General features: G+C 41.2%; 1 protein-coding gene across 1 annotated transcript in view; it reads left to right on the top strand.

Moving 5' to 3' along the window:
- The window catches only part of SYNPR (synaptoporin), a 296,784-nt gene that overhangs the window by 173,576 nt on the left and 99,656 nt on the right, over positions 1-23,552 (top strand). Inside the window, exon 3 of the mRNA XM_040628595.1 lies at positions 7,023-7,147. Within this exon, the coding sequence (XP_040484529.1) occupies positions 7,023-7,147 (125 nt within the window). The remainder of the gene's footprint in view (positions 1-7,022; positions 7,148-23,552) is intronic.

Here is a 23,552-nt window from a genome sequence, read left to right as displayed (position 1 = left end):
AAGGAGCTCAGCTTACTTAGAGAGGGCTGGGGAGATGAGGGTATGAAAAGCTGGAAGCTGAGAGACATGAGATAAGGTGTGTCAGGAAGCACAATTCCTTTTATTAATCCTAGGGTACATTACAGTGCCCGAACAGTAATAGGCCCTTGGTCAGGGTTTGATAACTGTCTCAGTTGCAGTCCCCCAAAACAGATCCTGCGACAGGAATTTTGACTCAAGAAGTTTACTTGAGAGGTGATACCAAGAGGCACAATGATGAGTAGGGAGTTGAGACAGAAAGAAGGAATGCCCACAGCAGGTATTAACGAGTAGAGAGATGTTGCTGTAGACAATGGGGGCTCAATCTCAAGGGACAGCCTCTAAAAAACAGTACTGAGCACACTTCAGAGCTTCCCCACAGATGGGTAAGAACACCAGGGTTTTGTCCACTTATTTCCATCCCAAATTGGTTAGAAACCGGCAGAGAATTAACTCCAGGGGGCTTCTGCCATGCCCCAGGCACAGGCTGAGTGCATTCCTGCTGCTCCAGAAAGCCCTCAGCAGAGAAGCTCGGGTGTTGGACAGGGGAGCCTTAGGTCTGTACATGGACTGGCTCCCTGAAGCTGCAGGTGACCTCTAGGCCCAGCTAAGGGGATATAGGCAGGGCATTGACAGCCTCTGCTACGATAACTAAGTGAATAAGATTGGGTGGATAAATGAATGAAAGGATGAATAGTTGCACCTGATGAAAGAGGAGTGAATCAATGCAATAAGCCCAAGGTGAGTGATATGAAATAACAGAAAATAAGAAATAAGAGGGGTGAGTCAGTGAAGTAAGCTCAAGGCTGTTGCTCCTGGGAAGAGTCAAAAAAGGTCCCTTGGGAGCAGTGGTATGCAGGAGCTCAGCTCGTGGTGCAGCTCTCCTTCCAATCAAGTTTGCGGGTATTAAGACGGTAGCTTGGAATTGGCCATAGGAGGAGTATTTACATCACGAAATCAGCAAATCAAATGCTAGAAATCAATGCTTTATCCCTGGAGATATGATTGTCAGCACACGCAGCTCAGTGGCAACATGAGTATTAGTATCTAGTTTCAATTTTCCAATCCCTTTCGTCCTAGTCTCTTTACTCTCACTTATTTCTTCCAAGTTATCCTTCATGCCTGAGGTTGTAAATCAGGCCATGCAAAATGTCCCCTCCCTAACTTTCCTGCAGACCACAGGTCCCTGTGAGAGCCATTAATCAACCTGATTTCCTGTCCTCCTCTAAACCTATTGCTTTCCACTATGCCTCACAAATTAACCAGAAGGATAAATAACATCTTTCATTGATATTCCTCATGTGGTTCAGTTAGTTCCAAGGAGGGAGCTGCTTGCCCTCTTTCCAGGGAAGAACCTTTGGTATCATTAAGTGTGCAAAGATATTCCTGCTATGGCTGATTTTGGTTTATGGATGTTTATTAAGCCAGAAAATGCAAGACAATTCTTCTGTCTCTTTCACCTGAATGTATTTCTAATCAGTTTGCATGCAAGGGAAATCTCTGCTGGTTAATTTTGTCCATTTAGAGAAAAATTTTTTGTTGTTAGGAACAGAGCTGTAAATCATCCAAGATAGTAGTGAAATGAGTGTTCATCGCAGGAGATTTATTTCTGTCTCTTGAATTCATGGGAAGTGAATGATTGGGCCAGTGGTTATGATATTGATTATCTTAGAATGTCCTGGAGGGTGAGGTGTCTGCTTTGTTTGAGAATTGGAAGCTTGAGTAAAGATTGCCACACAGAGGTTTTATAATTTCACTTGGCTGGGTAAATGGACTTTTGCCCCAGGGTTATGACCCCAGTATCTACGAAGGTGAGTAAGTAGATTGCATTACCAAAAGGAATGCAGCGCTAGCTGAAGATGTACCTGCAGAGCCCAGGGTTTGGAAAAAATGACACATGCATACATATGCACACACCCAGACTCCATGTCTTCACGTCTCTCATCAAGCTGCTTGTAGTCCCTGCAGAGCCAGCCTCCACTCGAGGTCTTTCTCTCTTGTCCCTCACTCATCTCTTCCTAACATCCCACATACCCAGTCGTCTCAGGCTCTTTTCTCTCTTCAGACTTGTAGGACCCACCTCCAGTTCTCATTCCATCTTGGCTACATAACACAGTTCTAGCGTTAGCCTTGCAGTGTTAGCCTTGCAGAGTCAAGCATCTACAAGATGCACAAACCTTCCTCTTGCTAATTTTAATGACCTTTCAGAGAAAAGGTTGTCAAGCTAAGGAAGTTTCTGTCCCTTCACAGTCTTCCAAGAACCTCCTTCTAAAATCCTTTACCTGATCAAAAGTGAAAAGAAGGAAGGAAAGAAAGGAAGGAAGGGAGGAAGAGAGGTAGGAGGGAAAGGGAGGGAAGGAGGAGGGAGGGAAGACAAATTGAGCACAAAGCATCCATTCTGTTCGGCTAGTGAGTTTGTGCATTTGTGCCTGTGAGACACTCAGGAGAAACATGGAGAACCAGGCCACTAAAGCACCATGGTGCATTTCTGGGCAAAGAAGACCAGAACATTTGACAGTTAACTCCCGCCCAGGTGGCCAGAAATTGTTCTCCCTCCTATTGTAGAGCTAATTAAAAGAATGCTGATTCAGGGAGTCCAAGAGACCAGGATTCTAGTTCCAACTCTGCTGTAGCTGAGTGGGGCAAGTGGATTTTCCTCTGGAGTTCTCAGTTTCTTCAATAGTGTAGTAGTAATAGTCATAGTAGCAGAGGAAGAAGAAGGAGGAGACACTTTAATGTTTGCTGAAGGCTGTGAAACTGATGCTTTACATATGTTCTCCCAGCTAAGGCACACAAAACTGTGTGAGGCAAACACTATTCTTCTTAGCCTCCTTAATATTCTGGTTGCCACACTGACCTTCCACTGGCAAGCTTTTCCTCCCGTGGGGTTTCACTTGAGCTGTTCCCTCTACCCAGAGCACTTCCCTCCACTCCCCATGGCTTCCTCTCCTTCATCCTCAAGGTCTCAGCTTAAATGTGACTTTCCTCAGGTGTACCTCCCTGTCTAGAAGAGCCTCCAACACATAACACAATTTGTAATTGTTTCACTGGTATGTTCTTTCTGACTCTGTCTCCCCATCCAGCGTTGAGCTCCACAGTGAGCAGGGGCTTTCTTTGTCTTTGTGTTTTCTCTTTTGCATCTTCCTTTTCCCTCCCAGTTGGCACCCAGTAAGTACACCATTAAACGTCTGCTGAATGAACCAGTAAATTAGTTCTGATTTAGGGGATGTAGGAACTGAGGTTTGGAGAAGTTCAATAACTTGCTCAGTGTCAGACAGCTAGGAAATGTACTCAAACTCAGGTTCTGCCTAAAACTCCCACAACCGCTCTGCCCAGCCACCTCGGGAGGAGTGGCTGGGCAGACTTCTGGGAGGGGAATCCATGAGAGCATTTTCCAAGTTCCCTCCCACTGTATATTCCTCTTAAACACCAAGGGAATTTTGACCCACCAGAGAGCTTCCGGTCCCCTCTCCCCACTCTGTCTTGATGTATTCCAATTACAGAACTAGGCTCCTGGCTGATATAGTCTGACAGAGTTGATTTCACTCTCCCAAATATGGAATCAACCATGCCTGTAATACGTTACTCACTCAGCAGGATCTAACTCTCCCAGTGTTGTACAGACATTATCTGTTTAATCCTCACCAAACCCATGTGAATTTGATATCGGTCACACAGTATGATTTCCCTTTAATCAGTAAGGACTGGGGGAAGGGAGAAAGTTAACCAGAAAGCCCATAGGTAGGGGCGCCTGGGTGGCACAGCGGTTAAGCGTCTGCCTTCGGCTCAGGGCGTGATCCCAGTGTTATGGGATCGAGCCCCACATCAGGCTCCTCCGCTGTGAGCCTGCTTCTTCCTCTCCCACTCCCCCTGCTTGTGTTCCCTCTCTCGCTGGCTGTCTCTATCTCTGTCAAATAAATAAATAAAATATTTTAAAAAAAAAGAAAGAAAGCCCATAGGTATCATATTTAACTCCAGTACAATGTTTCATGTTTTCAGAGCTCGATAGAAGTTAGAAGAAAAACTAGTGGTGTGTGTGGTTTTAAGTCTGACACTTTCCTTCTTTGCATCTAACATTTTGAATAGTTAAATACATAATTATCATTCCATCTTAAGTTCATTACATGGTAGTATTAATAATACCTTACTGTATATAAAGCACTTTAATGTAAGATGAAAAGCTAAGAGTAGTTCCCTTATAGCTACTAAGCACTGAAATTAACAGGATTTATCTTTATGTCCCGTCAACTCTAACTTGCTACATTTTAATGTTTCGAGGAATTTTTTTAAATGCAACTGCTTAGAGCCATTATGCTCTTCTGCTACCTCTTTAATATGGGAATGCTAAGCTTCACACACACACACACACACACACACACACACACACACACACACACATCATTGCTGTTAAGAGAAAATAATATCATATATGTTAAGTTCTGGGCCCAATACCTGGCCCATAGTAGGCACTTAGTAATGGCAAGAATAGACAATTTCTCCTAACCTTGACATGTACAAGTGCTGATCACACACTTAGGACTCTAGCCCCATAGAAGTGCACATGTGTAAATACCACATAAATCTCTGCATGAATTGAGAGGGACTGTCCATAAATATGTATTCCTTCTCATTTAATTCTCTCAGTGATTTCAGAAGATACAGAGGACATTCCTGTCTTACAGGTGAGGAAGCTTGAACAGAATAAGGGCTGTTTCCATAGCCATGCCACAGAGCTCAGGGCGCCATTACTCCACTCTCTGTTCTGGAAGCAGTCTTATATCAAAGGCAGTATTCTGACATGGCACAAAGGGCCGAGACATCAGTATTATATAATACAACTTAGGTTTAAGCACTGAGCGCTTACACTCACTTCCTCCTTATTCTTACCAATACCAAGAGCTGACAGGAAGAGAGCATTTGGTCGTGAGAAGTGAGCAGATGCACACCACAGGGATAAAAATCAGGTTCCCTTCAGCCTTGGTGTTCCATGTGTATCAGCCCCAGATGGTGGAGTGGATTGGAGTAGCTTCTGAACGCCTCCTCAAATGCTATTGATGAGGCAAATTAGGAAGAAAAGCAAAGCAAAACAGATCCGTTTTTCTGGAGTGCTTGGATGCTGGTTAACTGGGGGCGATGGTTGTGTCAGTTTAGCTAAAGAGTAAGTCTAAATTTCCTATTTTATGGCCTGGAACATCTTACTAAGGGGCCATCCACATCCCTTTAGAGTAATAACATTTGTTAACGTTTATTGAGTATTTTCCTCTGCCAGGATCTTTTCTAAATGCTTTATACACATTAATACACATAAACACAGTTTTCTCTTATGATATCTACTATGTTTTTTGGTCAAGTTGTTTCCATTTTTAAAATACTGATTTTTAAAAACTAGTAACTTAAAACTGCCACATACAGGACAAAAAAATGGTCCCCAAAATATTCCTTTTCCTGTGAAGGTTTTATCATTAACCAGTCTTTTTCCTAGTAAAGTTAGATGGCCAATTGAGGCCAACAGCTCTGAGATTTTTCCACTACCGAGTAAGGCTGAGGTGGCAGGTGTTATGGAAAACACTCATGTTGCCTTCTGCGCTTTCCAAATAGACTTGGTAACATTGCCAGTTCCAGCAGCCTTCTTGTCCACAGCAACTGTCTGCTTTATGTCATGAATAGCAAAGTGACCCAGAGGAGTTATTCTCAATGCTCTTTTACCGATGTGGAAACCAAGGCATGGGGAAATTAAGGAACTTTCCCAAGGTCACATTCCAGAGCCCATGCATTTAGCCCTTATACAAATAATTCTGCTTCGCTATGCAAAGTGAACTAGTGATCCTGATGGGGCCTCAAAAGACCTCAAGAAGCTGAATTCCAAAATGAAAATAAAATACATAGGACTATTACAATGTGGGTTAGTGTTAGGTGCACTTGATTGACTTCCTTTGGAAATGAGCAGGAAACACTTTTGAATTTAGCCAAACTAAGCAGACAAAGTTTAGCATTTGCTTCCCATCTTAGGCCATCCTTGGTCTCCCAGGTGTGTCTTCTTTCTTGAAGTCTTCCCTGATTGCCTGCTCCTAATTTTCAGTACCTAATTCCCACAGACCCATGTTCTACCCCAGGATAGACTATGACATTCACTGGTAACCAGTTGAACCTTTTAGTAGTTGACAAAGAGCAGGTGATAAAAAGATGTAACAATCAGGGAGGTTTTGAGGCTGACATATATTGAAATTGGATACCCTGAAGTAGTGCCTTTTAAATACTTTTTTTTTTTTAAAGATTTTATTTATTTGACAGACAAAGAGAGAGCACAAGCACACAGAGCGGCAGGCAGAGGGAGAAGGAGAAGCAGGCTCTCTGCTGAGCAGGGAGCCCAATGTAGGGCTCGATCCCAGGATCCTGGGATCATGACCTGAACCAAAGGCAGCCGCTTAACTGACTGAGCCACCCAGGCGCCCCTGAAGTAGCACCTTTTAGATACTCATTTACTCTCCCTCAGCTCTTTAGCTCTCAAATTCTGACTATGCCTTAAAAAAAAAAAAAAAAAAAAAAAAAAAAAACTATACTACTCCTAAAGATAAAACATGTTTATTGCAAAAAATACAGATAAAACCAAAAGAAGAAAGCAAGGAGACACCTCAAATTCTTCCCAGCTGGAGACATCTGTCATTTAATCCCTTAGTGTGTAACTTTCCAGATGTTTTGATGTGAGATCATATCTCTACCTTCTGAGGCATGACAGCTCTTTACACAAACATGGGTATTTTGTCCTTGTGTTCAGTTTTCCTCCAAGCAGAGTTACCCCAGCTTGCTCGATGATTTTTTCAACCACCTCTGCAGTCCCTGTCATCCTCCTTGCTTTCATCTTCCAGCCTGAACCAAATATGATGTCACATTTCAGAAGAACCGTAACCTCTCTCCTCCCAGACACTAAACTCCTCTTGATATATTTCATTAGATTAGCATGATTCTAATGACTCCCTTCTTTCTTGTTTCTTTGTTCTCCACAGCTTTTTGCAATCTTTGCATTTGCAACATGCGGTGGCTATTCCGGAGGCCTGAGGCTGAGTGTGGACTGTGTCAACAAGACGGAAAGTAACCTCAGCATTGACATAGCATTTGCCTACCCATTCAGGTAGGGAATGGCTGCTCATACTTACAGAGGGCACTTTCTTCTTTCTTATTTTAGAGGAGGGGGAGGGACAGAGGAAGAGGGAAGGAGAGAATCTTAAGCAGGCTGCATATTCAATGCAGAGCCTGATGCTGGGCTCAACCTCATGACCCTGAGATCATGACCTGAGACAAAATCAAGAGTCTGACAATTAACCAATTGAACCACCCAGGCACCGCTACCTGGTATATATATATTTTTTAAGATTTTTTAAATTTATTTGACAGAGAGAGAGAGCACAAGTAGGAGGGAGCAGCAGGCAGAGGGAGAAGCAGACTCCCCACTGAGCAAGGAGTCCAATGTGGGACTTGATCCCAAGACCCTGGGATCATGACCTGGGCCAAAGCCAGACGCTTAACTGACTGAGCCATCCAGGCATCCCTTGTATTATTTTTTAAAACAACTTTCAGTGCAATGTTTGGCATCTCATTAATCTACTCTCTTGTTCACTCCAATTTAACATTTATTGGGTAATCACCTTGTCCCAGACATGGTGCTGGCTCTGGAATTACAGAGAAAAGTAGAAATTGACCCCTGAAAATTTTCTGAAATAGGAAAGTACAGTTTCCAAAATCTTTCCCATGGAGCCCTAGATATTTAATGTTTAATGAAGAAAAGAAGGAGGGAGGGAGAGAAGAGGTGAGGGATAATTTAAAAATTATATGGTCAAATAAATCTAAGAAATACTTCTTAACACTCTGCTTTTCTAATGCACATTTTGAATCACCAAGAGAAATACAGTGTTTCCCAAATATGTTTGACCGCAGACACCTTTTTTCACTGAGCATCTCAGAGGATCTGTGTATCATGGAACACATCCTTAGTATATTGATTTAGTGAACTTTCCCTAGTCCAAAACAAAAGTGCCTCAGCTCATAGCCAATGAGTCATGGGAAGTGGCATTTACACCAATATACTGAATGGTTTTTGAGAGTAGAACTGATAAAAGTTGCAAATACCTCTGCTCAAGTAGATACTTTCTAAACTAATAAGAGAGTGCAAAGCTCAGAAAAACTGAGCATAGAATCCCTGGTAATTTGGTAATAAAAGCTACCTGCTTGAGTAGAAATGAAGCTGATGATAGGAGAAGGGGTGCTCGACACTTCTGAAGTTCTGGATAAACTCCTTGGCTTTAATGAAGAATGGCCAAGCCAGTGCACGCTCATTGGTCAATATGTGGGATCTAGGATAAGAGATAAGAACTACCAATGGCTGGGATCTAGCGTAGGAGATAAGAAATGTCAATGGCTGGGCAGTAGGGGTAGGATGCTTAGTAACATTGTTCATGAAATTGTAAGTTCTGCATTGCCTTCTACAATGATTTCCTACCAAAAGATTAGTAGCAACAGATGACTTGAAGGTCAGTTCATTAAGATTTGAAGATCAACAGGTCACTAAACATTGAACACAGGTCTCTGTCTCTCAAACTGGAAGAGAGTAATCAAGAGACCTGTTTAGACAAGAAAACAGTGCCTTTTTTTTTTTTTTTTTTTTTTTGGTGGAGAGCAGGGTAATATTTAATTTCATGCAGTCCTTGGCCAAATGTACAACTTGAAAAGACACTTCAAGCAAACAGTTTCCAGTATGGGCTTAATTTTCTTCCCAAGATGTATTACTGGCCCAATAAAAGGCAGCTGAAGAAATTAGATAAAAATGTTTATTGCCATCAAAGAGGACAGTGGTCCTCTTCTTTGAAATATTTTTACTTGGGTTCTGAAACAAAGATACTCAACCATTATTTTTTCAGTAGCAGACACTTGTCTTCTAAACACTACCTTGCTCAGAAGCTCTATATATAGAACAGATAGGAGTCTGGGAGAAAGGTGAAGCCAGTGAGGAAAGGGGCTTGAAGCACAGAGCTGGTTGTCCTTCACCCTCTCCCTGCCACACACATCGCCCACCCTCTGCTGCAGCACCTCCAGTATCTCCTTAGAACCCTCATCTCTTAGAAGCACTATAAAAACCACTGTTCTAGAAGAAAACAAGAAAGCTTTTGGCACTCTGCTTACCACATCTGTACGACATTTAGTGTCTACTATTCAGGAATCGAGATTAGCCCACTCATCCCACAGCGTGTCTTTCACTTTTGTCCCATTAGTGTCCATCTAAGAGATAGCCATACCATTCCAAAGAAGCTCCGTTTTTACTAGAGTTGCAATTTCATCCGTACATTTAGATAATTCAAAATGGTGTGCCATTATCTTCTTGGGGAAGCTGTCAATGGTAAGGGACCACATCTAGAATTTATAGAGATTATTTTGATGTCATTTGTTTCAGAAGAAGTTGGGTTAGCAACAGGCTAGTAATGTAAATCATTCAAAAGGTTATTTTCTCCCAAAACTTTACAAGCCAATGCCAATGATTTGATCATAATCTTAGAAATAAACAGAAGAACATTCAGCAGCTTCTAAGTATTCCGTTTATTGCAAACACAAGGAAGACAATAAACTCTAATGCCAAGTCTATAAACGACAGAGCAAAGGAAGCTACTTAACTTCCTTATCAGATTATCAGGTGTGGGATAAAGTCAATTTAGAAAATGCTAGATAATTTACAAAATATTTGTGTGCTGCTTCTGATAAATATGCCAAAGCGTGTAGCTCCTTTATACCACCACATGTACATTTTTTGGACTCATATCAGAAGGAATTTACATTCAGCAATATATCCTTTTACGATGGGCATAAGATATTTGTCTTCTGACCTTCCTTTTGACTTGCGATTAAAATGAGCAAGTAATATTTAGCTATTTTCTTATCTACTATGTGTGGTAATTTGGCTTTAAAAAACTTGATAATTTGGAAGGTTCTGGATTCAAAATTTTTAGCCCTTTATACACAGAAGTGTGAAGTAGAGTTTTTTTTTATTTTAAGGAATTTAATTTTCAGAGAAAGTGTACTCAAAGAAAGCCAACCAACACTCTGCATGGATACTCGATGAAGGTCAAATGGAAGATAAATGTTAGAGTAGAGAGTTTGAGAGCTATCAGAACAAAGATTTTCATAGCAAAGTTAGTTCTGATGGGTCTGAGTGATGAACGAATAAAAATGCAAATACTCATTGCAAGTCTGCATGTACCAAACACCGTGCTAGCCACCCTTACGTATATATGTTGTGATCATTATACCAATCCAGTGAAGCAGGTTACCATTACTCAGAGAAGACTGAGTGAAGAGCAATTTGGTCAACATCACATAGAAAATCAATTCTAAACTTTTGGATTTCATATATTCTACTAATTTGAGTAAAAACTAAAGAAAACAATGTTCAGACTGTTTGAAGCACGGTGAGTCAGAGCAAAACATGTGATAGAAAAAAATGAAAGGTGGAAAGGCAATTCTTGGCAAGATTTTAGAACACCTGGAATTTCAAAGGGATTGACTAGGGAGAAAGAGTTAAAGATGGTGAGAAGGGAATAATAGGGAAAACCATATTGAAGCAGAGAATATAGATTTGGATTTGATCCTGTAGAGTGTAAGGTGTTTTCTGTCAGGAAAGTTTGTGCTAAACCCATATTAGACGAGAGAGGCGAAGCCTGAATGGAGGTCAAAAGAGTTGTCTTCATGCAATGAAAAGGATGTCCTGGAAGAAGAGAGGTCCCCAAGAGAGATGCAAGAATGGGAGCACAGGGCTCACCTGTGGGAGATACCTGCACTTAAAACAAATGGAGGATGAGAGGAATGACTGAGGAAACCAAGAAGAGCCAAGTGGAGAAGAAGAGGTGGGACAAACAGCAAAGTGTAGGCTTCACAGCAGGTAATGAGTAGTGCCACTCAGTACTTCAAAGAAGTAAAGAAGCGAAAACTATGAAAAAAGACCAGTGGATATAACTGATGGTGGTTATTAAGGACTTCTTAGTGGGAAAGAAAGCGTGCCAGACTGTTGGAGAATGAGAAGTAGAATTCAGTATGCTTTCCCTCAGACAAGTAGAGTGCAAAATTCCAAGGATTCTAACCATCTTACCTTAAGCCTGCATGAGATGATGTTTACGGAGAACATTCACCTCCTGCTTCTTGAAAGTAATTAGCTCATTTAATGATGTGGTGATAAACGTCCCACTTTGGGTAAACAATAATAAAGTTTCCAGTGTGTAAAAATCTTCCATCATTTGAGAACAACTGAATATGAAGAATACAAGAAGGTTTAAAATGAAAAATAAATTATTATGTCACTTACAGGTCTTGAGACACCCCCCCCAGAAAAATTAAAAATATTAGGTTTACTGCCAATTTCAAGCATTATTGTAGATTGAGGAGTACTAATCACTGCTTTAGATAATTAACAAGATTGCCCTTGATTAATTTATCCTAAAGAAATAACAGAGATATAGAGAAGGAAGTGTGTACAGTGTTGAATTATTTTAAGTTCTTCAAAATTAGAAACAGCTTCTATGCCTCCAAATAGGGAATCAATTAAATAAATTGTGGTACATCCATAAAATGAAAGGCTAGGCAGCCATTAAAAGTCATTTTCTCAAGTAACATTTAAAGATATTGGAAATACTCTGGGCATTGTATAAGGTGACTAACCAGAAAACAAAACTATACGTATGTAATGATTCTGATCTTATTTTATTTTTTACTAGCTGGCTGTGACAAATGCTGCCATGCCCATATCTCCCAGTCTCTCACCATTCACAACTACTGCTTTTATGCAGGCTTTCACTGCAAGCTTTTACGACTGTTAGAAGTCTTTGTGTGGCTACAGGAACTTGCTTGGTCAGTACGCAGGGCAGGCCAGAAATGTTGGGGTGTTTCTGTCTCCTGGAGCAGTCTTCATCCAATAATAAATGTAAGTTGGAGGATAAATATCCCAACTTCCACCTGTCTCATGGGGTACAACTCTAAAGCATGTTCCATACCATCTCTGAGAGGTACCCAGCAGGATAGCTCTGCGTGCAGTGAAAATCTGGTAACACACCTTTTATTACCATCTTTCCCATTCCTGTTCTCCACTGTCGTGTTGGTATTTCCAGAGATGAAGCCTCCAAAAACAGTTGGATCATGTCATGTCATGACATGATCATGTCATGATCTCAGGGCCTGCTTTGGGGTAGTCCAACCTAAGTATTGGTTGAATTACAAACATTAAAGAAGACGGGTGGATGGATGGATAAATAGATAAAGATAAATCCCTATTTCCTCTCACTGTAAATTCATCTTGTATGATGTTGACATGTGAAAACCAACTCCCTTCAGTTCAGAACATCTCCCCTTAAGGTTTCTCATTCAGGTTTCATGTATGAAGCCACAGTTGGTGTTCTCTATTCATGGTATCTTAGCATAATGTTGGGTCTCTTCCAGTTGGAAGTCATACTAGCATTACTTCAACCTCAGTTTCTGAAAAATAGAAGATTGCTTAGATTTTGGAAGTGATCTGTGGTGCCTCCAAAATCAGTTTTGTGTAAGACATAGTCTATACTTTGTAAGTCCATCCCAAATATATTCACTAAATTTCATTGTTAACCACAGTAATTTCCTCATGGGATACCCAAATAACAAAAACTAAATCGTATTTATGGACATTGGGTCATGACCATTGCATCAAAATGTTGATTTATTTCTCTGTGGTGAGATTATGAATGAATCAAATATTCTTTTTATACTTTCCACATTTTCCAGATTTTCTACAATAAGGTTTTATGATTTTTTATACTGTTAACCTACTGAAACAGCATGCTATAGCTTGAACTATAAAGATGGACTGCCTGGGTTCAAATCCCCACTTTGATACTTACCAGCTATGTTTTATTGAGAAAGTTGCCTACATCCTTGTTTTACCTGTAAAACAGAGACATTGTTACTTATGTATTTCACAGTAGTATTGTATTAAGTGAATTCTACATGGGAAATGCTTAAAACAAGGCCTGGCATTCAGTAAGTTCTCTTTTAGTATAATATTTTTACTTTCATTATCAAGAAAGGAATTAAAAATAGAGAGCTAAAAAAGATGATTATTCTAGTTAATTAGCCAAAATACCCCCAAGACAACAAAACAACTCCTTTATTATGTTATATTTTACCCAGAATGGTAGCTTCCCCAACTCTCTGTCTCCCATATGCAAACATTAAAAAGTGCATACGTATTTAACTGTCTCACATTTATTAACTTGTTTTTAGCTCTTATCTTTAATGTTTATTTGGGTTGTCCTTGAAGGTAGCATCAGGTCTGTATTTTTTTTCTCATTAAACTATTGGGAGAATGAAATCCGCCCAAAGTGACAGAATGGAGAATGCTCAGTACTCTCGGGGTTGTGTGGCCTGAGTGGGATGGGGGAATGAGATCCTGAGTCTGTTCCTCGTGATTCTTGAAATGGAATTTGAAAAGGGGTCTTCTGTATTGAGGGAAAGGCAAACTGGGGTGCTCAGCTGGGAGCTGGCTGCATAAGCCCTGTTCTCCTCTTTATAACCACAGCCACTTGCTCTGATTCTGCCACTGCTGTTTGGAACATGGGGACAGGTGCAGGTTGATGCCAGGAAATCTGTGGAGTTTGGGCCATTACCTAGTAATGCTAGCTCTGTTGGGGGGAAAACATTTTTTCTCTAAGAACCATACCCTAGAGCAGTGGTGATAAACTCTTCTTTTTACCATAAGCGCCAATTTGGGGAAAATAAAAATGTTAAGGGCTGCAATGTTTTATTCCTTGTGTTCAGGAAATGCTGCATTTGCAATTACATTTAAGCATTTGTTTATTGTTTCTCATTACCGAAGGGTTTCACTCTTTTGGCTAACGTTTCAGAAACTTTATAACTACAGTATCTCATCATAATGTTGTGCATTAAAATAAATTTTGTGTGTGATGAGACCTGGTGGTTCTATGGGGCAGGGAGAGCTGGGGAGATTTGAGGGTGATGTAGCCAAAGGGTTAATGGTGTATCTTTTGCCAAACATCTGGCTTCGAACCCAAGCTCTGCCACCTCGCGGATGGGCAAGTTATAATCTCCCTGGGGCTAGGTTTCCTTATTGTAAGAAGGAAATAATAGTACTTTCCTCTTACTATGGTTGTGACTTTTCAGTTAAGTCATACAAGTTATTTGTGTAACACAGAGTTTGGCACACACGAAGAATTTACTGAATTGTAATGTCCTTGTCGTAGATACGATTAATGGTTTTTTTTTTTAAAGATTTATTTATTTATTGGAGAGAGAGAGAGAGAGCATGCATGTATAAGTGGGGGTAGAGGCAGAGGGAGAGAGAGAGGGAGAAGGAGAGAGAAAATCCTCAAGCCGACTCCCTGCTGAGCATGGACCCAGATGCAGCACTCCATCCCAGGACCCTGAGATCATGACCTGAGCTGAAAGCAAGAGTTGGCCGCTTAACTGACTGAGGCACCCAGGTGCCCTTGATTAATAGAAGTAATCAAGGAACTGGCACCAGAGCATAGCTGTAGACCAAGGATAAGGACAACCCTATTTGGAGATTTCTGTCATTTGTAGGGAGTGTCTGCTGAGACCACAGAAAATGTGGTTCAGTGACTGCTGGCATGTAATGAGTTAAATGAAAAAATCAGTGAATGACAAATTACTCCACCCGCACCCCACAATCCCCCTCCTGACCTGTGTAGATTGGAGCACTTATGTTGCAACATTTCCCCAAAAGGTGAGTGGTGATGGGGACTTAAGAGGATGCCTTAATTTGAGTTCTCACAGAAACACCCCTGACACAAGGATTTGTAGGTGTCCGGGCAGGTGATCCCTGGCAGCACCAGTAAGGCATGGGGAAAGGGAAGAAAACCAATAGAGTAGATTAATGGGCAAGGTACCACCATGATCAATTAGGGCAACTGAGACTTCTGGAGAACACAGATAATATGCTTCAGAGTAATTCTATCAGGCAAGTGATGAAGCGGGGATAATTATCTACCAACTCCTGTTGGCCATTTGTCAAAAGCTACTACTGCAGGTCCTGTTAACTCCCTGGCACTGCATGTAGACCGAGCATACAATTGTAGCCCAACAAAGCCTTCAAGCAGAGATCTCGGATGCTTGCATTTGAAAACCATTATAGAAACCCAGAGAGATGTGGGTGGGTGACTGATGGCCTCTAACAGGGTGGGGAGATTCTTTAATCATCTTTCTTTTATCTGTGAATGACCCTGTGTTGTATCATTTAGTCATTTTCTCAATAAATATTTATTAAGCACCTACATTGTACAAGTCCCTGAGCTATGTAGACACATGGTATGTATTGAAGTGGACACAGACCCTTCCCTCATAAAATTTACAATTATATGGGGATGGGAGGAAGACATTAAAGACATAGACAAAGAATACACACACACACACACGCAAACACACACACACACACAGAGTGGTGGTAATTTCCAGGAAGAAGGTGAACATTGCATGGAGAAGTAAAATAAGCGTTGGTGGCGTGGAGAGAGTTAAAGGACACCTATATAGAGAGAATGATTCACAAGGGCCTCTCTGAGGAGAGCATTTAAGCCAGTAAAAAAGAGAAGAGGGAAGAATGTTCTAAGCCAAGGGAATAGCATGGACAATGCTGACAGGAAATTAAGAATATAAAGGAAATTGCAGGAGGAGCCACGCTGTGTTGGATTAGCTGGTTGGGGGAAACCTCCCTGAGAAGTGCCTTTGGAGTGCAGACCTCCAAGCCTTGAGAGAGGAGAGCGAGTGACAGAGCTTGCCTCAAAGACCTTTGGGGTATATTCCTGGGAGGGGGGGGAGCAAGTGTAGAGGCCTGATGTCTGAGCTTGGGGAGAGTCTGAAGATCAGCAAGGAGACCAGCCTTTCTGGTTGGAATGAGGCGGAGGGAGGGCGGCAGGAGATGAACTTGAAGAAGCAGACAGAAGCCAGATCACATAGGGTCTCATGAGATAATATGATGAATTTGGATTTTATACAAGGTGAGATGGAAGTCTTTGGATGTTTTGAGCAGCAGAACCACGCAACTTTAGATCTTGCTTGTGGCTATAAAATAGATAGTCGTCAGAGGGCATGGGGGGCAGTGGTGGAGTCAGGGAGGCCAGTTAGGGGACAGCTGCAGCAATCCAGGGGAAGGGTGGTGGTGGCTTGGAGAGGGGCGGAGGCCATGGAGAGGGTGCTGTGTGGTATGTAGCACTATCCGCATTGTCATCCATGCTCACCTCCTATGGGAATTTGCATCTACAGCCCAACCTTGTTAGTCATCTTTTCTCAGCTTTCTCTATCACTTTTGCCAGTGATGTTGGGTAGCTTTGGTCAGCATGGGGGCCAACTTAGGCTTATAGGCACCTTTTGGTACCGTGAGTTTTTCAACACTGCATGAGGACATCAACCAGAATGGTCAACAACACACACATAGGCAGCCACCTGACCTAACTTAAATGGAAACTTACAGTATTCCATTGAGACATGTTTGCACCCACATTTCAGAAAGCCATAAGAAATTTATACAGTAGACAATAATTCTACTTGAAATATGGTTGTAAACAAGTCATTGCTGGTATCAGTCAAGGTCCAGTCAGGAACAGAGAGCTCATCCCTGATGGCTCAATTTTTAAGAGTTAAGATAGGCAACTAGGGAGACAGGGCTTGAATGATAGGAAAGGGGACCAAGAGATAATCCAGAGGTTAGCAACTATACGACACCACCCCCACCCCTAAGGTGAGAGCAGGAGATGGCAAAGTAAGGCTCTTGAGCCAAATCCATCCAGCCCACTGCCTTTTTCACATGGTGCGTGAGCTGAGAATGGTTTATATATTTTTTAATGGTTACATTTTAAACATTATATAAGTACCTACAAAATATCCTCAGTTTTGCCTATTGGCAGGTGTTTGCTAATCCCCGAGCAAGAGGCATAAAGGGAAGAGGGGGTCTTATTAGAGCAGAGGATGGGGACTGTGTGGCAGAAGCAGGGACAATGGAAGGAGGAGACATCCAGAAGGAGCACGAACCATGACAGAGAAGCAGCCACTGCTGAAGATGCTGCCCAAAGCACCAAGAGAAAGAGAGGGAGAGATACCCTGGCTTCCCCCCTACTACCACCCTCTAGTCTCCACTGGAGCTTCTCATGGGCTGAACCTAACTGGAAGCCAGTTGGTAAGGAAATCAAGCCCCCGAAATGCAGAAAAGAACATGGAAGGAGGAGGGAACTGAGAACAAACAGGCAATGACCAGAACAGAGTTCCCATTTGAACCTGTTTTCCTTATCTATAAAATGAGAAAATGGAGTTGAAAAATTTTTTTAAAGATTTCATTTATTTATTTGACAGAGAGAGAGCATGCGTGCACAAGCAGGGGGAGCTGCAGAGGGAGAGGGAGAAGACTCCCCGCTGAGCAGGGAGCCCGATGTAGGACTTGATCCCAGGACCCTGGGATCCTGACATGAGCCCAGGGCAGATGCTCAACGGACTGAGCCACCCAGGCGCCCCCTGAATTGAAGCTTTCTTGAGAGAGAATTAGGCCCCTAATTCTATGAAGATAGAAATACATTGACTTTCTTCTTAGGGCAACAGTTGTACCTGATCTTGGCCAGGAACCCTGATAGTGCCACTGCCACTGCTGCTTCGGAGAGAGCAGAAGGAAATATGAAGATTCGGTGAAATTACTTTATAAGGTCTCTTTCTTTCATCTTCATAGGGCTTGCACTGATATTTGTCCTCGTTAGGTAAAATCTGAATGGGCTTTTCAAGGCCAGGATTGGGGGCACTTATTGAGAATGATTGTAGGTTATATAATCAAGGCTGTTGTTCCTGTGGAGCTCCCAGAGGGAGTTGACAAGTGGCAGAGATTAAATTAGTGTATGCTGAGTGAGCCTTTTATGTAGTTCTTGGTCTCACTGTGTGTAATTCTACAGAGCAGGCATGAGGGAGTGTGGTGAGCAGAACTCATTACTCTACACCTCAGAAGGATGCAGACATTGCTTTTTCTCAAAGTTATAAAAATAAGTTCTAGTTCTTTCTTTTATCTGTTTTCCTTCCTAGAATTAGAGAGACAGAGACAGAGACCAAGTTGCCTAGAAAAGAACAAAGGAATTCGGCAATAGTAACAGCTAGGGGAGTCCGAAGGAAACATCCCACTCATATCTGTAGTATGTCCTATCCCTTGAAAATGTTAGGTGCCTGTTCCAAGGTCCCATTAACCTCCATCTCTGCTTCCTTCTTTTCTGGAAACAGAAATGTTAGAACATTCTTTGCATCCCCTGGAGCTATCAAGCTGGTAGCCAGAAGTCACACAATAGACTTTATGAGGTCAAGCTTGTATCACTTGAGTGGTGGGGACCTGTGTTCCCTCTTCTTCCCCAACCCCACCCATCCTGGAAAGAATGTCATTTTGTGAGCCATGAAATGAGCTGAATTTTCGGGGTGGGGTGGGGCGGTGGGGGCACAAGGTTAAACAAAAAGAAGGCAAGCGTTCAAGCCACCAGCTTGCCAAATTCTCTACAGTCAGAACAGGAAGGTAAAAGCCTCGGGGCTGAGAGTGTGAAACAGTGATGACAACTGTAAGGCTGGGATTCACATTCCCGATTCCCCTTCTAGGATCCAGCTATGGGAGTGCAGAGGCCTACACATGACTCAGGACTTTAGAATCTCTCCTGGTGTGAGGTTCAGCGACCCCTACCTGTGTCTGTATCATGTAGAAAGCTTGATAAAAATAGAGATGCCAAGATCTTGCCACAGACCTACCTACTCAGCATTAGTGCCAGGTTGGCCCAGGATTGGCATTTACTAAGTCCCAGTGTGATTCTTAGACACACGGAAGGTGGAGAATTGGGGACCTAGGGAGAAATAAGTAGAGCTTCAATTTGCAGTTGCTTGATATTTTGCATTTTAACGTTGATGGATTTTTCTTAAAAATATTTGAGATTACACTTTGGTTGAAGCAAACACTTGCCTTATTTGTTATACTTAGTGTGATAAAACAAAAAGAAAGTTACCATGAATAAGCAAATGGATGTTTCTATCTTCTGTTATTTCCAAATTTTCTGTTGTCAGCACATATTACTCTTAGAATGAAGAACAATAAATGACAAAGAAGCAAATAGTAATTTAAATTGTATAGTAATGGGCCAACTGTAGAAATTTCACTACCACCCCATTATGTGCTTTTGAGCATGCCCCCCCCCCAGCCCCTGCCAAAAAAGACTAAAATGCTGGTTGCCTTCCCCCACGAGACCAAGTGGAAATGAGGGTAGAAAGCAGAAAGTAGGATGGATATGTTAATTCTTTCATCATATGTGTGTGTGTGTGTGTGTGTAATTACTGGTATGGTCATTATCCCCTGAATTGTCAAACAACACTGTAACAGAGGCTGAGCCAGAGTATTTTTATTCCCCTTTTTACAGATCAGCACGCAGAGACTTTTTTTTTTAAGATCACACAGCTAGTAAATGCCAAACCCAGAAACCTGTCTACATCTTTTGATGTCCCTGAGTGTTTCAACAGAGCTGTTTACAGCCACCCCAAACTCTCTTCTAACGGGGATGATGGTCATGATAATCATCATCATCATCATCACTATCAGCATCATTATGATCAAATAGAAGCCAGATAATTTTACCGTATAAGAGGAACTGTGCAAAGCATGTTACATATATTATGCTCTAACATCCCTGGGAGATAGCATCTCTATGAGACAGGAACTCTGAACTTCACTTGACAGGTGCAAAAATAGGCTCATTGAGGTTGAATGACTTGCCCAAGGTCATATAGCTGATAAGTGGGAAGATTGGGATTTGAATATCTAGGTTTGGCTTACCTCAAAGACTCTTCACCATTGCACTATAAGGCTCAGCAGTGATGTGCTTAGGTTGATAAACTCCCATAATCACGGTGACTCCTTCCCTCCCTCCCAGGTCTGTATAGCCTGTTCCCCACAGACAGGCAAGCTGGGCAGGCAAGAAGGATTTAGGGAATGGTTCTCAGAGACATTATATTCCTTGGGACTCAGAATTACGGGCATTTGCCTTCCAGTTGATTTCCCAAGTCCAGGAATAAACTGTGAAGGAAAAACAATTCCAGGCTGGCACTGTAATGATCACCCTTTTTTCCTTTTTTGCAGCTGGCTAGAGTCTGAAATAAATGAGCTGTTGCTGATACAGTTTGTAGAACTTTTCACTTTTTATTTTGAAAGATTCTGTGCCGAAGTAGCAGCTGTCACTTGGAGGCTAGGTGTTACGGAGTCAAATAAATGACATGGTTTTCTAACAAAGTTATTCCAAAGGGTTTAGTGCTATGGCAGATCCTCATTTCCCCAGCAAAAAGGTGGATTTGGAAGGAAGCAGGAGTTGGTGAGCTCAGAGTTCCCAGCTGCTAATCAGGGAGCCTGAACATCTTTGATTACAATGAAGGATTTAGAGTTGTAATGCTCCTTAAGCCCAGCACTGAGAGATCAGAAATAAGTGGAAAGTGCAGAGAGCCACTTGCAGAGTTGGGACTTCTGAGATGCACTTGATTAGCTCTTGGAATCTTTCGAAATTAGCTGAGAATTATGTTCAACGGCCTCCACATTCATGCTTTATTTTAGCATACCTACCAAAGATTTCATTTTTCATCCTTTCTTCCACTGTCTTACATCCCATCATCTAAAACATCTCACTTTCTGTTGTTTATAACTACATTTTAAAATATCTTTTACCTTATTAGAAAAAGGAACACATTTTATTTTCTGTCCTGAAAAATCCTACTGTACAGAAGTAAATGAAGTAGAATATTAGAATCTCCTTTAATGTAACTTCTCAGAGGTAATCGCTATCAAGAGTCCTGATGGAAATTATTTCAAACTTTTTCTTTGCGTGCACTCATTTTTTATGTAGGTTGATTCTAAGTGTAATATTATTTTGCAAATTAATTCTTTTTTTTTTTTAATTGTTTATATCTTTCCATGTCAGCCCTTATGGATCTACCACATTCTTTGGCCTCATTGTTATACCATAATTTATTGCACGGCTGTACTAAAATTTATTAAGCCAGTCACCTACTGATGGACATTTAGGCTGTTTTGGTTTTTCACAATAATGCTACAATTAATATAGTTTTATGACTTCATGTGTAAGGCAAGTTCTTGGGGCAAAGGTATACAAACCATAATTTTTTATAGATTTTGCCAAATGCCATGTGCCCACCAAGAGGATATGAAGGTGCCTGGTTCTTCACATTCCTCCCAATATGGAATACAATAAATGTACTTATTTAATCATTGGAGAAGATAAACACATTGTTATATAATTATTAGACATTTATATTCCCGGCAAAAAATTTTGGAGAATGCCATGTCCATCTCTCTTTACACCTGATCCCTGGCAAAGATATCTTATAACTTGCCCCCACCCCAGTTGCTTTATTAAATCAGCATTCTTCAGTGAACTCCTATGAGATTTATTAATTGATACAACAAACGTTCAGTATGGTGCCAGGCATCGGGCCTGACAAAAGATGCTCTTTTCATGGAGCATGGTCTTTTAAAAAAATACTCAACATTGATGAAACTGAGATACAGAGAGTTTATATGTCTCATTCAAGAACCGACAGCAAGTTCTCAACTATACAAAAGTTTGCACTAATTTCCCTGAAATCCTTACCTAATATTACTATCACACAGACTCACAGTACAGATAATTAGAATTAAGGCCTTATTAATCTTTACTAATGATAAGGAGGTCTGTAACAAATTGCCTAAATTAACAAATTAATATTTACACAGCGTGATAGAATTTTTTAAGAATTCTTGTATCAAATTAATTTACGTCATGGTGCTCATCTTAACAAACCCTCCTAAAATGTTGGCATTAAAAACAGTTTGCCCAATAGTCATTGCAAAGCGAACTTGTTTGCTAACCCCTCTCCCTTCACAGATACAAAAATATGAGAGTCTGTCTTCAGGGTTAATTTTCAAGAATTTATTCTTATTTACCTTAGGTTGAGTTTATTGCTTGCCAAAACGAGAAAGGACTGGTTTCCCCTGTCTTTTTGCAAGTCACCACAAGCAATTTTTAGGAGAGAATAAATGTTATGGATAATGAACCATTAAATATGATTTTTTTTTGTCAGTTTAAGCCATCATTTTAGGCTGATATGAACTTAACCATTTCCAAACCTGAAATTACTACTCTGATTACCATGGTCTTTAGAGATGGGATTAGGGCCCTCTGCAAAATGAATGTTCTCTAAAGAATGATAAAGTTTGTTGTTTCCTTTATGCAGATAAAAAATAAAGCATACATACCCCATATTGGAGCACACAGTGCCATAGAAGAGAAGGAATGTAAATGCCTTATGTTGTGCAAGACTAAACGAAAATGTAATGTGAATTACTTTCTAGCTCAAGCTCATACTAGTGCCCAGATGACTATGTTTCTGTAGTTTTAAAAATCACTTCAATTTGCAACCAAATGCTGCTAGCCAAATAAACAGTGTATCTCTAGCACTTTTTATAATGCTTTCTGGAAGAGAAACATAGACGGTATGAAAAAAAAGCAAAACACACTCAGCTCTTCTTTCAGTCTTACTGTGCATCACCAGGAATCTTCAGAGACTTGCTGAACTTTTGAACTTGTCCATTTACTCATTTGATCAGTAAATGCGTGCCAAGTATGTAACCAGATGAGTATAGGGTGCTTGCCCTATGCAACGTATCCAAGCAGTGTGCAGCCATGTTTGGGTCCTAGAGGCCCCACCCATTTTAGCTAATTGGATGAAGGGTAGGCATCAAATTATTAGTTGGTCAACCATCTGTCCGTGGTTGCTGGGACAAAGAGAGACTCATTCATTCATTTAGCACATTTTTTGAATGCCTACTACATGCAAAGAGGTCCAGTTTTGGGGGCTAGAGGTCCAGTGGAGAACAGGATAGATTGGGTCTTTCTTCTCTTGGAGCTTGACACTGCAATAAGGGAAAGGAGCAGAGAAAGAAAACAAGCAAACAAACGAAAGACCAAGATCATGTCAGATAACAACAGATGTAATGACAAAAATTAAACTGTGATTTGGTGTAGAATAACTGAGAAGGGGACAGGCAAGGAACTTCCTCTTAGGAGGGGATATTTGACCTAAGACCTGAATGACCTGAAAAGAATGAGCCATGTGAAAATCTGGAGAAGAGATTTCTGCAGACAGAACAGCAAGTGCAAAAAGAGGAAGGAGGTGGAGGAGAAGGAGCCGCAGCAGGAGGAGGATGGGGGAGAGGAAAAGCAAGTGCAAAGGGAGGAGGGGACATGTATAGTAAAAGAGTAGGTAGGAGAATACAGCAAGAACACAGTGGATGAGGGGGAGAGTGGAATGCATTGAGGCAGGCAGGGGGAATCTCATGAGCCATGTAAGGCACTTTATTCTAGATGCAACAGAAATCCTTTGCTTAAAAGTAGGGGAGTGATATGATCTGATTTACATATTTTAAGAATTTTTTTTAAAATTTTCATTCCAGTATAGTT

Source organism: Ursus maritimus, unplaced genomic scaffold (assembly GCF_017311325.1).
Source record: "Ursus maritimus isolate PB19 unplaced genomic scaffold, ASM1731132v1 scaffold_14, whole genome shotgun sequence".
Lineage (NCBI taxonomy): Eukaryota > Metazoa > Chordata > Mammalia > Carnivora > Ursidae > Ursus > Ursus maritimus.
The sequence above is the reverse complement of the archived record's forward strand: the minus strand, read 5'-3'. Positions and strand labels throughout refer to the sequence as shown.